Source organism: Xenopus laevis, chromosome 5L (genome assembly GCF_017654675.1).
Source record: "Xenopus laevis strain J_2021 chromosome 5L, Xenopus_laevis_v10.1, whole genome shotgun sequence".
Taxonomy (NCBI): domain Eukaryota; kingdom Metazoa; phylum Chordata; class Amphibia; order Anura; family Pipidae; genus Xenopus; species Xenopus laevis.
In genome coordinates this window covers 3,291,968-3,315,325 of record NC_054379.1, presented here as the reverse complement: position 1 = coordinate 3,315,325, position 23,358 = coordinate 3,291,968, and the positions used below count along the sequence as shown (strand labels likewise).

Here is a 23,358-nt window from a genome sequence, read left to right as displayed (position 1 = left end):
GCACTGGGTTTTATCCAATAATCCAAAAAATCTGGGTTTTCAGTTGATAACCTGAAAAAATTAAGGGATTTTCGTGTCAAGTCAAGAAAATTTGTACGTTTCAAGTTTTTGTTCGATTTCCCGCACTGTTTATTCGAGTTATTATATTGATAAATAAGTTAAAATCGTGGATGTGAGTTTGGTCAAGCTTAGTTTAATAAAAAGATGAGATAAATTAGAGTTTTAGTAAATAACACCCTAAATCTAATCCTTAACTTATCAGTAGTAATAAATATAAAGCGTCACTGGAAAAGATTAAGGGGCCCATTTATTAACCTCAATTTTTTTCTGGTCAAGATTTTTAGGGTGAAAACTTACATTTTTCATGGGATTTGGCATAAGACTTAGGGGCAAATTCACTAAGCGCCGAAAATGCACTAGCAACGCCTTTGCTGCACTTTGCGAGGTGAAGTTTCGCCAGGGCACCGCTAATTCACTAAAATCCAAAGTTGCGTTCAGGGAGGTGGGTAGCGAAGTTCCGCTAGCGTTACTTCATCAAGCAAATCCAAGTTACTCTATCGATGCCTAATTTGCATATGGCGCCAAGTTAAAGTACAATGGACGTATATGTAGCAACATATACATTACATTACACAAGCCTGGGAAAGCTTCATTAAATAAAATAAAGTTTGTCCTACACATGAGCCCACTGTATAGTTTATGTGCCATATGTTAGGAAATGTAGGGGGGAAGGAGGGTACCCCCAAAAAATTCACGATCTTTTTCAGCCTAGACGCCAGTGTTTTTTGGGACTTAGAAAAAATTTCAACTTTTTTTGAAACAAGTCCTATTTACTCTATTGCACTTCGTCTGGTCTAAGGTGGCGAAGCAAGTCTGGCGCAAGAGGAAACGGTTAGTAAAATCCGCAAGTTAGTGAATTAGCGTAGTTACGTCCCTTCGCTATAGCGCATAAGGGTGCGAAATAGCACTAGAATAGGTCCACTTCGCTAGCGAATTTACACCAGCACCCATTAGTAAATTGGCGAATAAGTCATGCTGGCGAATTTTCGCTAGTGTTAGCCACTTCGCCCTTTAGTAAATTTGCCCCCAAGTGCAGTCCCATTAAGGGTATAAGTGGATATTGTTACATCCCAGGTGCAGAACTTTACATTTATCAACATTGAATCTCATTTGCCACTTAGCTGCCCAGATTGCCAGTTAGTCAAGATCCTGTTGCAAGTGCCACATCCTGGATGGAATTAATTGGGCTGATAGTTTTGTCTCATCTGCAAACACTGATACATTACTTACAATACCCTCCCCTAAGTCATTAATGAACAAGTTAAATAAAAGTGGCCCCAATACTGAGCCCTGGGGGACCCCAATAAGAACCTTACTCCAAGTAGAGAATGTCCCATTAACAACCACCCTCTGTACCCGATCCTGTAGCCAGTTTCCTATCCATGTGCAAACGACTTCATTAAGCCCAACAGACCTTAGTTTAGAAAGCAGTCGTTTGGTCCCATAGAAGTAAATGGGAGCTGCTTTGATCCTATTGGACCATTTTTTAACCATTATTACTTTTAGAGGTTTAAGTATTTTTTTTTCGCAAGTAAACTCTAATTTATAGAGATTTTAGAGGTATTTGGGTTTTTTAGCACATTTTTTTTCCCATTCTTACTTTTTATACTCGGATCTTTTAATAAATTCCATGGCATTTGTAGTTTTAGAGAAAGTGGGTTTATTTGTGGTTTCAAAAACCTCTAAAACCACTAAAATGAAAAATAGGCCTCCGACATATTACATTTATAGTCATGGTTTTGAATTTAAATTCTCCATGCCTTTGTGCCTCTATTTTTTCTGGAGATTATGTGACCCCCCCCAAACTTTAGGGGTTCACTGCCCTCCAGTCGCATTATCACATACCTCCCAACATTTTGGAAGTAAAAAGAGGGACAAAAATTTTTTTTTTTCCGCACGTAGCGCAGCAATTTTTTGACCACACCCTTTCTGTGGCCACACCCCCTAATTACCATGTTTGTTTTACAAAATTTGGCAGGTTATGAAAGTTTGAAAATATTTCTCCTTATCTAAACTGTGTTTTTGTGTCTCAAAATTGTTACAAAGTATCTTATTTGCACCTGTTAGCTGTTCTGGGCTCTCTGCCAAAAGCCAATTAAGTGAGAAACTTTGTTTCTTTTTCTGGTTGTTCAGTGCAGAGAAAAGAGGGACTTTCCAGTACAAATGAGGGACTGCGGGTTGAGCTGTCAAAAGAGGGACTGTCCCTCCGAAAAAGGGACAGTTGGGAGGAATGTTATCATAATGGCAGAACGGTTTTGGTTTTGTTGGTTTTGTTTTACATCACAGTACAATCATTTTCGAAATTGGTTCCATGAGATATAGGAGCACTTTTATTATATTCAAGAAATTTATCTCAAGAATCCATCAGTCTAAATTCTCTATATTTCTTTTGGGTTATTGCAGAAGGAGAGATTTAGGTTTTAGGGTTACGCTTGAGAACTAACAGCTTTCAAACTGCCTGTTTCTGTTCGAGCAGTAGAGGGCAGCAGTTCATAAGTCGATTAGGACAATCTATTCTTTCTTTGCTGCAAACATGTCAATTAAGCGGAATCATTTGTTTTGCTGTTCCCTTGCTTGTGCCACATTAAGATCTTCAGTGTCGATCCTGGAGTACTAACGCATGGCTATCACATCATTCATTGAAATAAGATTGAAAGCAATGTTGATGTTGCTGCTAATGCCCTCGGCTGTTTTCACAAACACTGGGTTGTGTTCCACTAATGTTTTCCCTGGTACTTTAAGGGTTAAGCTATATGGATGGGCACTAGTGTTCTCGCTGGCAGTGCAGCAGTTAAGCCCCATATCCGCTCCCTGGTTGGAGTGACGCCTGTAAGAGGAGCCAGAAGTGCAGCTCGGCAGAGGGTTCCATGAGTGCAGCCGGGGTGCTGGTGTTGCTGATTTTTGCTTCTATAGTAATGTCTAACCTGGCCAAAGCCACCGGCAAATTGATATCAGTTGATTATGAAGTTTTTGGTCGTGTCCAGGGTAGGTCTCCCTTTTTGTGTTTCCGTGAGTAGAAATATTTGGCTGCCGGGTGCTGGGTCTCTGCATGTCGAGCAAATAAGGGCAAGAGAGTCTTCAGCTAAAGATAGACACAAAGCTCTGCACTGGCTCCTACTCACAACTTTATACCCCCACAATTCACATCTTTTCTTCATCTGCTTTTCATCATTCGGGGGAACAGCTCAGCTCAATTATCAGTGATAAACGTCCTTCATTTGCCATATGTAACATTCTACCTAGAGGACTTTCTTACCCCCTCATGGAATCCGCTGATAACCCCATGTGGGCCAAACTGGCACTTGCCTCTTTCTTTGGGATCACCTTCACTAGCCATTATAGCATCAGTGTAAGGAAGTTATCTGACAGTCAACAGGGATGCCCAGCTCCTAGCCCGTGGGGTCGCTTCCTCCTCTGTGATTCCTGCGCTGGGTCTTCTGCTGCTTCTGGTTACACGGCGCTCGGGTATATTGGTTCTTATTCCGAGCACCATGTGACGTCATCATTGGGGTGAAGTTCAAATATTTAAAGGGCTCCTTGCCTAATGTTTATTGCCCAATGTAAAGGTCTATTTCTGTAGTTCCTGCGTGTGTTTTTTGTGTGTTCCTGATCTGTTCCTGACCCTGCCTGTCCCTGACCTTGTCTAGTCGGCTGCCTGTCCTGACCCTCTTCCCATGTACTGATGACTCTCTCAGATCCTGCTTTGTACTGTGATATTGGGGTGTTTTACTTGGCCTGTGACCGTGACTACTCTATCATCTCTTGAATCTGTACTGCTTCTCCTGATTGGTATCGACCCGGCCTGTTCCTCAACCACGTTTTCCAATGCAATACTACTGTCTGTTCACTTACCTGCCCAGAATTTTCTGCCTGGTCCTCTCACGATAAGACCTGGTGGCCCCCAAGTAGCAGAGGGCTCCTCCCAAAGCGAAAGGTGGTTTTTATAGGCGGATGAGTGAGCCGCGTCTGGGACCTTGACGTTAGTTCTGGGTTTGGGATGCGTCTGTAACAATCAGTGGACTTGGTACCTGAAGCTCAAAACTGTTCCTTGTATCATTTCCCGCTTTCAAGTTCACTATTATATCCATGGAACTAATTGCTCAGCAACATAGACCTGAGCTGCCTTCAATGCATTACATGACCCTTTGATGGGATCCCCATCTTATGTAGCCTCTGCTTCTCCTCCTCTTCTCAGTCATTTAGCAGAAATCAAGGACAGGTTTGGTAAATCATGCAAGGAAAAATAAATATAGGTATGTTCATCTTCTCTTTACCCTGGTTAACAAGGCATCATTAATAAGAGTTTATGCACCGGAGCAATGCCAGGAAACAAGCAATAATTATTGTTACACATTCTCTAAAAGGAGGAAGTGATTGTAAGACACTATATCAAAATGTAGTTTGTGATATAGTTTTAATATCTATATGTATCATATTTGGCCACTAATGAGTGACTGGTAGATAGGAGCCGGTGTGCTAAGTAACCCCGAGTACAAACTTTAATGGCTGGATAATGAGTGGAAGGCATGGTACAGTGAATTAATAGATTTAATGAGTGAAAATAAGAAAAAAGTAACAAAACAGATTGACATGTAGACTGTGTCCAAATACAGGCAAAGGCAGAATTCGGTAATAGCAAAAAAGTTCATTGCTGATGGCAGGCAGTCAAGGTCTATAAGGCAGGCCAAGGTCAACGGCAAGCAGCAGACAAGCAGACAAGGTCAGGATCATGGAAATCCACAACAAATAGGAATTGGGTAATGAGGACAGAAGCAACGGACCAGGCAGGGAACACTGGAACCAAGCAGGAAAGTATCATGGAAACCAGAAGGGCACAGAAACAAGGAATCAAGAATCACAGAAATGCAGAAATCACAGGCAAGATCACACTTGGAACTTGGATGATCAAGCAACTGTGAGTTGCATTGGGAAGGCCTATAAAGGTTCTTAATTACCTGATCCTTAACACATGTCATTAATGAGGCAGGAGAAGTTGCAGGAAGAGTTACGGTGACCCTGTTCCGGAAAGTGGCCAAAAAGAGCTACAGCCCCTAGTGGTTCACCAGAGTAATGCAGGAGAGTTTAATCACAGTCAAGGGTTCAATTCTTCACAGTTCCTGACAATATGACGCTATTGAAAAAGGTTACAGAAGAGCTTCATTGTTAGGCAATACTTGTGCCTGCATTGACCCTTACATAACCTGCCTGACACCTCAAAGAAAAGAGAAAATAAAATCTCCCTTACTGAATGCCGCTGGTTAGACATTGCTAAAACTCCTGCCATGTGTACCTGCAAACTCTGCTGTAGATGCTGTAGAAAATCAGCTGCACTCTGATTGGAGCTTTCCCCTTGAAGCGTCTCCAATCAGAGGACACCTCTCATAACAGACTGTAAAATAGACCAATCAGCACAAGATACATTAGGAACTGAAGGAACGGCAGAAGAGAAGGCAGATGCAGTGATAAAGACTTCTCAAGCTGATGATGTTTAACAAGTAAGGAAATGTTTTGGTATGTTAGTCTGAGGTTAAGGCATTTACAGTCCAGGAGTAACTAGAAACTAATGTGATTCTGACTAATCTCCCAGAATCTCAGCGTGTGTCTCTGCCCTAAGACAGTCCAGAGCAGACATAGGATCAGGACAGCAGTCATATATTTAGTCAAAATTGCAAATGTTGATAAAGACAAGAACAGCTGATCCTGTCTGAGACACAGGACTGTATTACACAATGGGAAAGAGTATTAACACTATCTTGGTACAGACTCAACCTGCTCTTATACAAGAACCTTCCAACTTATACCAAATAGCAATAGACACTTTCACACTGACTAAAGGTGTAACTATATTCTTAGCTTGATTTAAATCCAAAAGGATTACACTCTACGTGTCCAATTCTACATTTGTCTTGATAAATTCATTGTGACAGTGGTTTTCATTTACAGGTTTCTAAGGTTGAAGAACTATAGAAAGAGCTGTGCAGGGAACCACAAAAATTAACATATAGGCCTCTGTATATCACTTTGATATAGTAATCAGTGCCTTTATCTTTGGCTACTACATCGGAGGAGAAACATTTTATCCAAGATGTGGGAACATAGGTTGTCAAACTAGAACTCCTGGCAATAAGTATAATAAGGGTTGCAAGGGACGCTGGGTAGATGTGCTTGTATTAGTAGACCCTGTTTCAACAGAAGGCACCATGGCTTAAAACGACTTGTATTTGCTACAATAAACACCATGGAAGCCAGTTCAGGGTTAAGAAAGATTAATCAGTAATAACACAAGTGGATTTATAATGACACTCATTTTAGGGCTGCATCAAACCAAAGCATGGGTGTCACACCAAAAATGCACATTAGCTTCCAGTTACTCCTGGACTGTAAATGCCTTAACCTCAGACTAACATACCAAAACATTTCCTTACTTGCTAAACATCATCAGCTTGAGAAGTCTTTATCACTGCATCTGCCTTCTCTTCTGCCCTTCCTTCAGTTCCTAATGTATCTTCTTTGTGCTGATTGGTCTATTTTACAGTCGGTTATGAGAGGTGTCCTCTGATTGGAGACGCTTCAAGGGGAAAGCTCCAATCAGAGTGCAGCTGATTTTCTACAGCATCTACAGCAGAGTCTGCAGGAGTTTTAGCAATGTCTAACCAGCGGCATTCAGTACGGGAGATTTTATTTTCTCTTTTCTTTGAGGTGTCAGGCAGGTTTGGGGAGGCTCAATAAGAGAGCTATTATACATTTGTCTTATAGTAATATATATTTAATTATTTAGTAAGACGCTTTCTAATTTTCTGTTTTATTCATCTTTTCCTTTTATTTTATATTTTTAACAGGTGTTTGCTTCAGAATGGTAAGCACAATTATAATGTGGCATCATACTGTATGTAAGCCTTGCTATAAAATCTACAGTATTTCCCCCCCTTAAATTTAGTCTTGGATCCAGTGAACACCTTGAAATGCTTGGACTTGCTCCACATTATTTACTTGGGGGGGTTACATTTTGGATGATAATCTGTTATAAGAAGACATAATCTCTCTTTCATTAAAAAACGACATTTTACTAAAATTATTACTAAATTACACAATGTACATTGCATATTAATTCTTCCATTAAAAATGTATTCTTAAAGCAATAAATGTTTTTTTTTAGCTGCAATATTGGTGTGTAGGCAGTCATCTCAGGTCATTGTGCTTGATCCTGTGCTTTCAGAAAGATGCAGTACTTCACAATGAAACTGCTTTCAGATAAGCTATTGTTTCACCTACTGGAGGAGTCACAATGGGACTTGGGTGTTTTCATATTCACTGCTTTTCTCTACCACTTGGTGGGACATGGGAGCAGTGAGATGTTATCCTGTTACCTTCCATTTGTTCTATTAATCAGCTGCTAATGGACTGCTGGGGGCGAAAGGGAAAGGGGTGATATAACTCCAACTTGCACTGCAGCAAGAGTGACTGAAGTTTATCAGAGCACAAATCACACAGCTAAAAGCACCTTGGAAACTAACAACATGTCTAGCCCCATGTCAGATTTCAAAATCAAATTGAAAAAAATCTGTTTGTTCTTTTGATAAACAGATTTTAATGCAGGATTCTGCTGGAGGAGCACTATTAACTAATGCATTTTGTTAAAAAGACATGTTTTCCTGAGACAGAATGCCTTTAAGTAGCTTACAAAGAGACTCCTTAAATGGTTGCAGTCAAATTGGATATTTTCAGCAAACACAAAGCAATAATACTGAAATAAATACAGATAGAACATAGAGGTGGACCCATAAAAAAGAAAAGTTCTGTGACTCCTCTAGTAGGTGGAACAATAGCTTATCTGAAGACAGTTTCATTGTGAAGTGATGGCTTTTTCTGAAAGTACAAGATCAGGCACAGTGACCTGAGATAACTGCCTACACACCAATATTACAGCTAAGTAAATACAGATAGAACATAGAGGTGGACTCACCATGAAAAACAAAAGTTACCCTTTTTGAATACAATCTATTTATATGAATTTGTTGTGCTTTGTATGAATAGTATAGTTACATCTTTCCCCTACAGACATACCAGAAAAGAATTGGGCAACATTAACAAAAATGGTTAAAACTGAACCAAGCTGTTTACTGGGACTGAAACAGCCAATGCCATCTCCCATTTAGAAGCCTATTTATCAAAATCTGAATTTGTGTAATTTTAGGGGGTTTTTTCTACTAAGAAAAAATTCACATTTTTAAAAACTTGAATATTTGTTTATTTATTAAAAATCTGGAAAAAACCCCACAAATTAATAAAATTATGGGGGAAAAAACTTGAATATCTTGAATTTGCGAGTTGACAAGCTCAAGTAAATAAACTTGAATTGAATAACTATCTTACATATTTCCTAGGATTATCTCCTTTTGATTTCTTCATGAAGTTTTAGATGCTGAAGTTTTACATTGGAGTTTTTTTAACCTTAATAAATACTTGATTTGATGTTATAATTCCAGTTTGTGAGTGTTAGGTTCAAATAAACTAGAACTGGGCTAAAAACCTGAATTTGAATGTTGCTAAATCAGCCCCTTAATGTGCAGGTATTTGCTTATTTTCACATTATTACATGGAGAAGGGCTACAGCTACAGTATATAGATGTAATCAGGGCTTAAAGTATCATAAATTACAGATATCTAAAGTCTAGGAATTCCAAACCAGTGCTAGATGTTCACTGAAGCCCAGTCTGAAGGCCAGGAAAAATCTGGGTTGCAGAAACAATGTTTTCATAAATATATGTAACTTCTTCATCAGGTAAGGGAGTCTTTAATAATTTTTTGACTATAAAAGGTGGGCTCAAATCCCAAAAGTCTGTTAAAGCATGAATATGTAAATTAACTTTATTTTTATGGGCATGCCTTTCAATTCAAGCTTCATTTAATGCTAGGGGATTACATAATTAACCAATATGATACCATATCATACTGTCAGCAACTTTTCCACAGCACAGTTATTGCTCCTCTTTCCAAATGGCTGATTCTTTCTTCTCCCCAACATTAGTATACGGAGGGTGAAGCTAGAAAACTTGGCGTGGTCGGCTGGGTTAAGAATTCAAGACAAGGCACCGTGGTTGGACAAGTCCAAGGACCGGAGGAGAAAGTGAATTCAATGTGAGTAGGAAACAGTAAATGCTCTGCAGAGGGATGGGGCTTTTAGGTTTATAAAGTTGTAGCAAGGTCATTTGTCCATTGTTTTTACTGTCGCTCATTGAAGAAACCTTAATTTGAGAGAGGGATGATGATGATGGGGAATGTTTGGCAGGATCCACTTGGGACATATGTCATGTATTTACATAACATGAGGTATAATCCATCAAGAACTTACCTGGTGATTGTATGATGCGGTTGCAAAAAAGCCATCAATGAGTCTGGAGCTTTTTTGGAGCACCACACTGTTGAACTTCTCTTGAGGTGGGTTTTAACCAGTATACTACTATTAATTGACATCATTATATCAAGAGCTTGAAAAAGGATTACCTTGTTAAGACCAAAAGAAGGCAGTGTATTAAGTTTATGTATCCAATGGACTTCATTCTGTAGTAACATTTATCAAAGTCCCCCCTTACCCTTTTTGGTAGAGTGACTTTCTGTTGCCCCAGCACTTTAATTTTTCTCCTTGGCCATTAGTGCATTGATTAAAATGTCTAGCTACTCAGTTTTGTTTATATTTTTTCTTGATATATCTCCCGATGTTCTAGGATGCAACCCCCCAGCTCCCTAAGTGTCTTATTTACCAACATATTTAAAGCATTATTTAAAATGTAGACAACCACCTTTGTATGACACATAACAAAAGAAAAATAAAGAAAAAAATCCCTGTTGTTTTATTTTAAGAACTGTACAAAGGCCGCACCCTACTGAGTTTTTTTCTGCTGACCAACTCTGTTTGATGTTACTGCTGTCAAATACATGATATGGACGTTTACCATCTGTTTTCATAATATTTTTAATTTAAAAATATATTTTTCTGAAAATCCCAAGTATAGGTGTACATTATATGGTTTGGAATTTAATACATTAAAAAAAATCACCAATATAGCAAATCCAGTGGGCCAACTTCTTTTCACTCAGCAGGTCCCACCTCTGGAAAACCTCCTCCAAATTTCACCTACTGAGTTGAAGGTAGGCTAGGAATTTTAACAAAAAAAGTTCAAAGTACAGTTGTAAGAATTAACTTGGTACTTGATGCCCCTCTTGTTTGAATAGGATTCACTGGCTCAGAGTCCAGCTCATGGGATACTGAAGAGAACAAAGACTACATCCAATTTGTACATCTGCTTTGTTCAATGGAAATCTGTTTTCCTTCTGTTCTATCTATTATAGTAATTCCATTGGAATTCACAAACACTCACCCTGACCCATATTTAGTACAGATCGCTTCTACATCTCTGCCATTACAAACCAGTTTCTGTCTGGAAGGTAATGGGATTAAACCTTTAAGCATTTGCTTTACTTTCTTTAGCCATTAAAATGAGGAATACAATTCACTTCTGCACAAATCATTGCCCCTTGAACGTGTGACTTAAAGGAGAAGTAAACCCTAAAAATGAATGTGGCTACAAATGTCCTATTTTCTATAGTGAACTTATTGCACGAGGCTAAAGTTTGAGCTTGTCAATAGCAGCAATGATCCAGGACTTCAAACTTGTCACAGGGGGTCACCATCTTGGAAAGTGTCTGTGACACTCACATGCTCAGTGGGCTCTGATTGGCTGTTGAGAAGCTAAGCTTAGGGCTCGGCACTAATTATCCAGCAGCAGAAAATGAGCTTCCCTGGCTGTAATATAAGCTGATGCTACAGGTTTGCTGATTATTCAATTCTGATGCTAATTGCACTGGTTTCTGTGCTGCCATGTAGTAATTATGTGTATTAATTACTAATCAGCCTTATATTGTGACATTTCTATTCTATGTGTACTGTATATTGTGAGTGGCTCCCTAAGCTCAGTAAGTGACAGCAGCACAGAGCATGTGAATCAGTGAATCAGCAGAAAAGAAGATGGGGAGCTACTGGGGCATCTTTGGAGACACAGATCTTTACTGGGCTGTGGTTGCCTTGGGCTGGTACAGAAGCACAAAACATCATGTACAACATTTCTACCTACTTCTTTAATTAGGCTTTAGTTCTCCTTTAATATTCACAAAACTTCCAATGTAATAAATAAATAAATGTTTGCTCAGGACATGTGACCAGTAAGTTACCTACATTTATAACCCCTATAGAATGATTTCAACACAGAATAGATAGAAATATTTTTTTCAATAAATTGTCTATGCATTACTCTATGCTTACTCTTCTTTTTTGAGAACCCCCCTCTTACTCTAGATTAGGAAAACCAGGCAGGACTCCTCTCAATTGACGAGGCAATCGACTATCGCCATGTCATAGTCCCACCACCATGACATCATCACCTGGCAATGACACCAGCACGCTCCAGTGATGTCAGCCTTTGCATCCGTCCTGCTATACCAATATTATTTTTCTTTCTCTCCTATTAACATTTGCAAACACTATTATCCAGACATGAGAAAGTTGCTGAACATGATGGTTGTACCCAAGAGCTTTCAAGCATTCGTCTGCATACAAGGATCACCTGCTGCAACCTACCTTTATACATAGGGTTGCCACCTTCTTTACTGCGAACTCCGGGCTGGGGGCAGGGCCATGACGTGTGGGGCGGGGCCATAATGTGTGGGGCGGGGCCCTGTGACGTGATGGGGGCATGTCATGGTGTCAGGGGTGGGGCTATGATGTGGCGATCGGCAATTGGTCGATCGACACATCAATCCTAGGAAATCCATCAAAAAACTGGTCTGTTTGGGTCAAAATCGGACAGGTGGCAACCCTATTTATACATCTTATATTCTGTGGCATTTTCCACTTCTGACTCTGTTCAGTAGGGACTAGGGCTGCACCAAATCCAGGATTCAGTTCAGTATTTAGCCAGGATTCGGCATTTTTCCCGCAGGATTCGGTCAAATCCTCATGCATGGCCAAACCTAATCCAAATCCTTAAAGTCAAGTAACTTTTCATAACAAAACAACATACCTCCCAACTGTCCCGTTTTCAGAGGGACAGTCCTACTTTTGACAGCTCAACCCTCAGTCCCGCGTTTGTACTGAAATGTCCCGACTTTCTCTGCACCGAACAGCCAGAAAAAGATACAATGTTTCTAACTTGATTGGCTTTTGGCAGAGGGCCCAGAACAGCCACCAGGTGCAACTAAGATACTTTTGTTACAATTTTGAGATAAGCAAATAAGTAACTGTAACAATTTAGATAAACAAGTCTCTTGGGAGAAATTCGACTCACAGTTTAAAGGGCAAATCACCTTCATTAGCAAAACTGTAATTGAAAAAAACACAGAAATATGTTCAAACTTTCAAAACATGGTAATTAGGGGGTGTGGACACAAAAAATGGGTGTGGTCAAAAAACTTTTTTTTGTCCCTCTTTTTATTTCCAAAATGTTGGGAGGTTTGAAACAAGAATAAAAAAATCCCGTTCCCAATCCTGATTTGTATACGCAAATAAGAATTTGGTTTGGTATTTGGCCAAATCTTTCACAAAGGATTCAGGGGTTCGTTGGATCCCTAGTTAGGGGTGAGCCTCCATCTGTCAGCAGATTTTGGCCCAAATTATGGATTGAAATTTTTTCTGTTGCCATAAAAACCCATGTGAAATGGAGCTAAATTGTAATAGTGATTGTAGTGACCGCACAAGGGCATTAATGAGAGAAGCCAAATGAGAGGAAGGAATTAGTGATTAGCAGCTGCTTCCCCACATTGCAGCAGATTTATGTCGAATTCTCGCCAGTCGACTGGAAACTTGATAAGGCGCAATTAAAGTTACGTCATTCTGCGAGGGGGGCACCCCGGGATTGATATTTTCTGCTCAGACCTTTACTCACATAACAATATCAGTTAGTCTTGCAGGACATTATAGTCACAAAGGGGCCTGAGAATTTGAGGTGTGATTATTTTTTGTTTTTATTCACGGGACCGAGAGGTGGAAAATGTGAAAGAATGAAAATTAGGAGCCACGTTTTTGTGCTGGTTGGAAAGTGAGAAACGAGTGAAGTATAAAAAGAAATCACAGCTGCAGGCCTGTCACTTTCCAGGGATTATTCAGGGACTGAGATCTCGTTTATATAAAATCCTGTTATTTACTTTGGTTTCTTTACAGAAAACTTCACTGAGATTTCATGTGATTCCTGTGAAAGTTACAGTTATGGATTATTGTTATTTTTTTTAAATAGCTGAACAATGAAATCTATGGCCAGTTGCCAGGGTTGTGTATAAGGGATCTGTTATCCACAATGCTGGACCTTGAGCTTTTTATTTCTAGCGATTTATTCTAACAACTTTCTATAAATAAAACACAACCATTTACAGGACCTGTACGGCTCTTGTGTATCATATCGATTTATAATTGTTTTTGGAAGTTCAGATGTGTGTATGAAATTTCCAATTGGATTATTGGGGGGCATGTCCAGCATAACAGCAGCACCTATTGAAGCGATAAAGAAGAGATTATAAGCCATACTATTCCATTCTACAATTCTACAAAGCTCAATTCTCTGTAAACTGTGCCGGGTGTAGTGGCCCTTTATGTAGGTCAACTCTGGACAGTGATAGATGGGGGTTTAGTAAGACTGTAGGTTTGCAGAGAGAATGGCACAATAATGCACTTAGGGCCCTATTTATAGCATGGGCTAAATTTCATTCTAAAATCAATGATAGTGAGAAAATAGTCTGCTGACTCAGACCTCAAAGTGGTGATGCTGAGGGTTCTGTTCCAATGGAGCAAATATTATAAGGAAGAATTTACTGAAAGTCAATGTAATAAATGCAATAAATGCAATAAATGCAATAAATTCAATAACTACAATAAAACCAGAGAGGTTTGGTTTTTGGGAAGGGGGGGCACAGCTAATCTCAATCTATAGCCTCACTGGGGGGGTTATGTAGTTAAGAATACTAAGGGCATGTAATGTTGTGTCATATAATAATAATATTATAATAATTAGATATTTTGAGTACGTTTTAGTATCAGTGATGTGCAGCTTGTGACTTTTGTTGTAACTGTTAGAATGAGACCTTGGCATCTGCTGAACTGGATGGGTCCAGTATATCATTTATATATATATATATATATCATATATAGATCAGGTAGGGGTTAACGTTTGCTACACAATAATGTGACTTTTATTTAGCTGGGTGCAGTTAGATTCCTGTGTGTGAGGGATCAGAGGATTTATACGACTGCCTCATTCTCCACCAAATCCACTGACAGGTATTTAATCCCTAAGAGACTATTCTGCCTCATCCTCTGGATCATCTTTTTCTTACAAATTAGTTCAGTCGATACACGGGGGATTTTCTCTTCCTTCTGTCCTGGGCTGGGTCTCACTCCTTCTCCAAGGCAACCTCTCCCCTCACCCTGCGCCTCTACGACCCCCTGGGTTGGGTCCTCTAAGACCCCAAGTTGGCCTTATATAGATCCAACACTGAATATAGTTTTATCTTCCATTGAAGGAATTCTGTCATGAGAAAACATGTTTTTTACAAAACACATCAGTTAATAGTCCTGCTCCAGCGGAATTCTGCACTGAAATCCATTTCTCAGAAAAACAAGCAGTTTCTCTTATATTTAATTTTGAAATATGACATGGGGCTAGACATGTTGTTAGTTTCCTGGGTCTCCTCAGTCATGTACTCTGATAACATCAGTCACTCTTTACTGCTGTACTGCAAATTGGAGTGATGTCACCCTCTCCCACTCCCTACCCCCCCAGCAGGCCACCACAAGGCCTAAAAAAAGCCCCCAAAAACTGTACAATACGATTTCTCGTATGATTTTTTGGGGTTTTTCACTGAACCGATTAATTCAGGCTTTTAAAATCATAAATAAGGTCAAATGTGTAGTCCAGATGTAATTTTGTATCCATTTTTATAGAAAAACATTTGTATAAATACGATATTCATTATGTACAGCAGCTCCTTCTGCAAACAGCCTGGCTATTCATCTGGTATTTTTTAGGGACAGAACTCCCAAAATGCACCATAGCTTCTCCTTTAAATCCCAAAAAGTGCTGTAGGTCTCTCAGCAAGACCTTGCTGGATATGTGAATTTTCATGAAACTTAAACTGCCTGCAAAACCTTTTACACCTTCCTGATATTAATATGGATTAATTAAAAAGAATTGCATCTGAGCCTTTGTAGGTAGGTGGCCCGGGGGAATTACTTGTTGATGTAACTTCACACTGACAGTCAAATCTTCACATCACTTTCCAGAACCAGTTTTCTTACATAAAGGATTTCCAGTATTGCCTCGGAATACCAAGGAGTTGTACCTGTTCCACCGCCCTCGATGGGATCTCACTATCCCCACCTGTCCTCAGCGACCCGGCGCTCCTCGTTGGCGCCCCCTTGCTATTCCAGACAGGATTTCCGCGGTGGCCACAGTCTCAAAGTCCTCTCTTTCACTATCCTGTTCCCTGTCACTTCATCCCTCACTGGTAGATGATCCACCGGAAAGCTAGTTACACTTACTCCTGGTTAGGGCTCTTAACTGCCCCTGCTACCTTTTTCCTAACTACCTTGTACAATTAAGCAACTTAAGCCTACTACTTACTTTAGGGCTGGGCTCTTCTTTCCTCCAGCAGACGTTCTTCACTGGACTACGCCCATCTATGGACTGCTACGCCCGTGGTTGTACCCCTATTTATACTATTTCCCTTCCCTTTAGCTCCCTCTAGTGGCCGGGGCAGAAATGGCATCATGACACCATTAATGGGATTCTACTGCCCTCTTGTGACCAAACCCTGTAAACACACTTTTAAACACTGCAATTTTCAATATGCAAAACCCACAAACAGACACAACAAGCATTTTCACATTTACATTGCATTGTACACATGACATCATTTTCCAACCGCCTTACACTTTTGTTTGGTTTCATTATAATCTGAACATGAACACATTATATATATATATATATATATATATATATATAAATATATGTGTATCATCCCACTATGATTAACTGAGAAGCAAAAGTGTAGACAATATAATAAATGCTGCTAATATATTATACTGGTTGCATGAATTGCCCAATAGAAAAGGTTTCTCTATTTCTTGGGCCTTTGTTGCAGAAATCAGTTGGAAGTGAATGATCCTCATTATTAGACATCGTGTCTCCTGGAATATAATTACAGTCGCTTGGTTTTCCCCATGATACAAAAACTCAGGACTTTCCAGCATGTCCCAGAGGTTGAGATGATAGTGACATAAAAGCAGCCAGATCTCGGCTTGTTGAGCTTGGAGCCCGGAGAGGTCCCGCGGTGTCAGTTGTTCCATCCGAGATAATTCCTTGGATGAAAAACCGATCAGCTCTATTCATGCCCATCGCATTAACTAAGTCATTTGTACTTTCTTGAATGTTCCCGACCCTTTTCATTTATTTCTGGCATTTGGGACACTGCAGAGTCATTTAATGAATTTATTCAAAAATTGCACTTAAAGGGGTGGTTCAACTTTAATTTAACTTTTAGCATGTTATAGAATGGCTAATACTTTTCAATTGGTCTTCATTTTTTCTTTTTTATAGTTTTTGAATTATTTGCCTTCTTCTTCTGACTCTTACCAGCTTTCAAATGGGGTTTGTGTATAAATGTACAATGGGGCTCATTTACCAGCACAAGTGCAAGTTGTATATTTTTTTTTACCCACAATGCAGTGGTTTTTCCCACAATGCCAGTGTAATTGCTTTAAAACCTACAGTTACATTTATATTTCATCACTGAAAATCTTCATTGTCATGATGATGTCATTTGCAGCAGCAGCATCTAAATAACATTTGCATCTCATTCTGTAGTTCCAATAGTTTCCCCCATTCAAATGGGGGTCACTGACCCCATCTTAAAAACTAATGCTTTGTAAGGCTACAAATGTACTGTTACTTTTTATTCCTCATCTTTCTATTCAGGCCTCTCCTATTCATATTCCAGTCTCTTATTCAAATCAATGTATGGTTGCTAGGGCAATTTGAGTCACTCTCTACTACTAATAGGTAACTGAAAGGGGAGCAACCCTTCAATGTAAATCAGATCCTCAGATTCTTCTGTGTTTGGTGAAAACTAGTAGTGGACTTTATCGCACACATACGGTTCCACTATGGCACCAAGACCAAGATATGAGTGGCGCCTCCTCCCAGTTAAAATACTGAATGAATAAATACTTCCCCATAGGCCTGAAAGCAAAGGAAAGGTCTTTAAGTTTTTGCTGCTATATAGCCCAGTAAACCATCCCATTTGCTCCACCTAATACCCTGCCAATCTCTACACTGGTTCATAATATGGGGCCCCAGGGAGGAGTAAGTGCAAGAGCAAGTGTCGCCCCTTAGTGCTCATTTCCTAAGTACTTGTGCCCCCGACACTCGGTGTTCAGTGCAAAGAGCAATGTAAGGGAACTGATGCCCAGTAGCTTGTGCCCCCCCCAGCCTTACCCACATGTGCCCAGTCATGCATAGAATCTGTCAATCATGGGGTAACTACTGGGGGACAGGACTACTGGGCGATAATTCATCAGCATGACGTCATTTCGGAACTTTGCGGATTTACTAATAGGCACTGGTGTGACTCTAGCGGTACTTTACACCCTAATGCAGGGGTCCCCAACCTTTTTAACCCGTGAGCCACATTCAAATGTAAAAAGAGTTGGGGAGCAACACAAGCATGAAAAAGTCCCTTGGAGTGCCAAATAAGGGCTGTGATTGGCTATTTGGTAGCCCCTATGTGGACGGGCAGCCTACAAGTGGCTCTGCTTGGCACTTTACTTAGTTTTTATGCAACTAAAAATTGCTTTCAAGCTTGGAATTCAAAAAAAAGCACCTGCTTTGAAGACCCTGAGAGCAACATCCAAGGGGTTGGAGAGCAACATGTTGTTACTCATGAGCTACTGGTTGGGGATCACTGCCCTAATGTAAGGTGAAGTTGTGCTCTGGCAAACGAACGTAGCTCTGCAAATTATACAGTGGGCTCATGTGTAGGGCAATATAACAACTCTATTGTCTTTATTAAGGTTCCCTGGACTTGTGTAGTGTAATGTATTTGCTGCAACATATACGTCCATTGAAATTTAACTTCCCGCCGTATGTAAATTAGGCAACGCTATCGCAACTTCGCTTTGCTTGTCGCAGTAACGCTAGCGTAACTTTGCAAGCGTTCTGTGCCCTGGACGCAACTGGTGAATTATCGTTGTCCTGGCAAATCTACACCTTGCGAAGTGTTTGATGTCAGCCAGACACGTCTTCCTCACTGAAGACTTGTTTGGATATTAGGAACTTACGATTTTTGGACCGTGTGTGGAGAGTCCCGACCTTTTCATCCGGCGGAGATCGGACGTTCAGCCGATTGGACAGGTTAAAAGATTTCTGTCGGCTGCGGGTAATATGTATTGCCGATCGTACGATTTTTCCAGCTTTTGTCGGCCATAACTTTCGTACAATTGTTGTCAGGGGCAGAACATCGGCTGATCTGTTCTTTTACTACTTTATTTCATCTGATGGTTAGTGGCAGGTCTGGAGATGGGGAAGTCTGATCGTACGATGATTCGTACGATGGGATCTTTGCGTCTGTGGCAGCTTTAGCGGCACATGTAACAAACATCGAACTGGAGAATCTTCAAACATTTCAAATCTTTGGTGAGTGATATCAGGAAGACATTGATTTAATACGATACCTGTGTCACATATTCCCAGTGTGTTTAGTTGCTTTAAGCAGTTAAGGGAATTTCTGTTCCATTGGGTGTTAGTGAGGCCTTTCAGGAATCAAGCTATCGAACCAGTAATAGAACCAACATTATTTATTTTATTTTTTGCAAAACTTTATTTTCAACCTCATCCAATCAACCTAAGGGGCAGATTTATCAAGTGTCGAAGTGAATTCGAGGGGATTTTCAAAGTTAAAAAATTTACAATTCGAAGTAATTTTTTGGATACTTCGACCATCAATTAGGATACTATGACTTCGACTTTGATCCGAAGTAAAATTGTTTGAATATTCGACCATTCGATAATCGAAGTACTGTTTCTTTAAAAAAAACTTCGACTTCAACACTTCGCCAAATTAAGGTTTAAGTCGAAGCCAAAGTGCTATGTTAGACTATGGGGACCTTGTACAGCATTTTTCTAAGTTTTTGGAAGTCAAAGTAAAATCATTCGATCGATCGCTGAAATCCTTCGAATTGTTCGATTTTACTTCAATTGCAGGATACCCAAATTCGATGAAGAAAACTTCGACTTCGATATTCAAAGAGTCAGAACCCTGAACAATGGAATGACAGAGTTTTCGTAGACTTCTTAAAATGTGGTTACAGGTGGGAGAGCATAGAGTATCGCTCCACAGCACAGAAATACAAAGAACTGCTCTTACAGCCAAATAGGTGGATCTGCCTCAAGGCCAAGGTACTAGTGACCAAGATTAGCTTGAGAACACAATCCATCCAAGGAAGCAAATATTTGCTATAGATACATGATGGGTTACAATGTCTTATGGCTAAAATGTGCCTTATGAATTTGTACTCAGGTTTTTATCATTTACTATTCCAAATGTGCTCACTAGATGTCACTGAACAAGTAGGATTTGATTTGCTCTGGGAATATTATTTGTAGTTTTGAGATTACAAGGGAGTAGTGATGGGCAAATCACCCATTCCAGTGCTCTATGGCCATCATTTTCGTGGCGAAACTTGGTGAAAAATGACGCTCATCACTAGTAATGTCATCCACTGCAACCATGCACTGAAATATGAATATGAGATGCCTGAATAGAAAGATGAGCAATACAATTACAGAGAATGGGGTCAGTGACCCCCATTTGAAAGCTAGAAAGAGTCAGAAGAAAAAGGCAAATAATTCTAAAACTATAAAAAAGAAAAAAATGAAGACCAATTGAAGAGTTGCTTAGAATTAGCCAATCTGTAACATACTACAAAGTTAACTGAAAGGTGAACCTCCCTTGTAAATCTCATGTAGTCTCTTTGCTTAAGCCTGATTGGCATGGAAGAAAAGTCATTCATTCAGCCACATCCAATAATAATCAATGAAAAGCACCCGCCGGTAGAACCAATAGATAAAAATGCTCCTGGGTCAAAACAGAAATGTTGAAAAATGAATGAGCTCACGAAAAAAGTGATTGTGTGTTAAAGCCCCGACTAAGGGCACACAGTGTCGCCTCATATCAGGAATGTGAAAACACCGATTAGATCATTTTCTATTGATGCACCAGCGTTTGCACTAAGTCTCATTCCACATTCCACTACTGTAACTCACTGCAATGCCAAATGTTATCATCCAACCAATATCCAGTGTAAATCTGTACAACGCAATTGTTCTTTTAGTAGTTAAGGGAAAAAGATGGAAGTTTAAGTTAACGTTCAGTATGTTATAGAACTGCAACTTTTCAATTGGCCTTTATTTATTTTCATCGTTTTTGAATTATTTATCCGTCTTCTTCTAACATTTTCCAGCTTTCAAACGGGGGTCGCTGACCCCATCTAAAAAACAAATGCTCTGTAAGGCTACAAATGTATTGTTATTGTTACTTTTTATTCCTCCTCTTTCTATTCAGGCCTCTCCTATTTATATTCCAGTCTCTTATTCAAATCAGTGCAGTGTCGGACTGGACCACAGGGATACCAGGAAAACTCCCGGTGGGCCCAGTTTTCAGTGACCCCTCATGCTGCTAAACATTTGGCCTATTTCATGGTCATTCCCTATTTCTTTATGGGAAAAAAGAGGCTTAATAATGGAAGAATAGAGTATAGTATGTAGAGGTAAAAGACTAGGAGAATAAAGAGGTTGAGAGAGGAGAGGAGGAATAATAGTTTGGAAAGTGGGCCCACAGTCTTAGGTTTTCTGGTTGGCCCCTGGCATCCCAGTCCGACACTGAATCAGTGTGTGGTTGCTAGGGGAATTTGGATCCTAGTAACCAGACGGCTGAAATAACAAACTGGAGAACTGCTTTATAAAAAGCTAAATAAGTCAAAAACCACAAATAATAACAAATGAATCCCAATTGCAAATTGTCTCAGAATATCCCTCTCTACATCATACTAACAGTTAACTCAAAGGTGAACAACCCGTTTAATACAAGAAAGTAATGGGTGTCGAGTCTTGGTATTAGTAGATGTAGATATTGTTATGTATCAGTGCAGTGTGTTCTGCTCCAGACTTTAGGAGATTAGTGAAGGAACCCTAGAGGATGTATCTAAGATTCGCTTTCTCAAAGAGCTTCCACCAGCTTTACAAAGTAAAAGTTACAGCAGCCCAAACAGTTGCATGAATGTAAGTAGATATGGGAGGAGGGTGATAAGATTTAAGCCAAGTGTTGATACTGGCCGAGTTGATATGTGCTTGTTCTGGGCACAACAGGATTTATTATGTGTTTACAATGACCTTATACAGGAATAACTTCACAGGTCTCAGAACAAACAAGAAAGGCAGCGAGAAAGTTATTGTTCCATTAATGGTTGGTTTGTGCTATTTCCCCGGCCAATAGAGTTGAACTGGATGAATGTCCTCAACTCCCACATCTCTTGTATAGTAGTAGTGTTTTAATATAGAATTTCTTATATTCACTTGACTGTCTCCAGTTTTTTGGATATCATATATGTACAGTTAGGTCCATAAATCTTTGGACAGAGACAACTTTTTTCTAATTTTGGTTCTGTACATGACCACAATGAATTTTAAATGAAACAACTCAGATTCAGTTGAAGTCAGCAAGAGAGGTGCGCTATTAACCTTATAAATCCTTAAATACAGGCACCTAAAATGAAAAGAAACTACACATAGAGTAGTACGTTCGGCTCTTTCTAGAAATAACTTTGATGTTAGAACTACTCACAATCGTGATCCTCAAACAAGAGCGTGTAGAGTGTTCTTTTTTAGCAGGTAACACTCTACACGCTCTTGTTTGAGGATCACGATTGTGAGTAGTTCTAACATCAAAGTTATTTCTAGAAAGAGCCGAACGTACTACTCTATGTGTAGTTTCTTTTCATTTTAGGTGCCTGTATTTAAGGATTTATAAGGTTAATAGCGCACCTCTCTTGCTGACTTCTATTACTCACAGTGGAAGTGTGGATCCACTATTTTTTGGTGCTGCTTTCCCCGACCCGACTATTTGTGCAACAGCGCAGCCTTCACTCAATTTTCCCAGATTCAGTTGAACTGCAGACTTTCAGCTTTAATTCAGTGGGTTGAACAAAAAGATTGTATAAAATGTGATGAACTAAAGTCTTTTTTGAACACAATCACTTCATTTCAGGGGCTCAAAACTAATTGGCCAATTGAGTCAAAGACTATTTCATGGGCAGGTGGGGCAATTCCTTGGTTATGTCATTATCAATGAAGCAGATAAAAGCCCTGGAGTTGATTTGAGGGGGGGGTGTATGTGGAACTGACAACATGAGCTCTCCATGCAGGTGAAACAAGTCGTCCTTAAGCTGCAAAAATAGAAAAAACCCATCCGAGAAATTGCTACAAATTAGAAGAGGCAAAATCTCCAGTTTGGTACATGGTGAGAAAGAAAGAAATCACTGGTGAACTCAGCAACACAAAAAGACCTGGACGTCCACGGAAGACAACAGTGGTGGATGATCTCAGAATCATTTCCATGGGGAAGAGAAAGCCCTTCACAAGAGCCAAACAAGTGAAGAACAGTCTCCAGGAGGTAGAGTCTCCATATCCAAGTCTACCATAAAGAGAAGACTGTATGAAAGTAAATACAGAGGGGGCACTGCAAGGTACAAGCCACTCATAAGCATCAACAATACAAAAGCTACATTGGACTTTGCTAAAAAAAAATCTAAATAAGTCAGCACAGTTGTGGAAAACCATTGTTTGGACAGATGAAACCAAGATGAAGCTCTAGCAGAATGATGGCAAGAGTAAAAAAGTGTGGAGAAGGCTTGGGAAGAGCTGATGATCCAAAGCATAGCACAGTTGTGTATAAAACATTTGGGGGCAGTGTGATGGCTTGGGGTGCATGGCTGTCAGTGGGACACTAGTGTTTATCCATCATGTGACACAGAAGCACAAGAATGAATTGTGAGCTCTTCAGAGACACCGTCTGCTCAAATCCAGCTAAATGCACTCACATTGATTGGGAGGCGTCTCATAATGAGCCAAAACATAGAGCCAAAGCAACCCAGGAGTTTATTAAAGCAAAGAAGTGGAATATTGAGCTGATGTGAAGCCAATT

The 23,358-nt window shown here is 39.8% G+C and overlaps 1 protein-coding gene across 2 annotated transcripts in view; it reads left to right on the top strand.

The window, feature by feature from the left end:
* The first annotated feature begins 2,812 nt into the window (after positions 1-2,812).
* LOC121393595 (acylphosphatase-2) overlaps positions 2,813-23,358 on the top strand; it is a 38,913-nt gene continuing 18,367 nt past the window's right edge. The window contains exons 1-3 of one of the 2 annotated variants that reach the window (XM_041562447.1): positions 2,813-3,045; positions 6,900-6,916; positions 9,089-9,198. In XM_041562447.1, coding sequence (XP_041418381.1) covers positions 2,928-3,045; positions 6,900-6,916; positions 9,089-9,198 — 245 coding nt within the window. In that variant the 5' untranslated portion in view covers positions 2,813-2,927. The remainder of the gene's footprint in view (positions 3,046-6,899; positions 6,917-9,088; positions 9,199-23,358) is intronic. The other variant, XM_041562448.1, reaches the window with a different exon arrangement.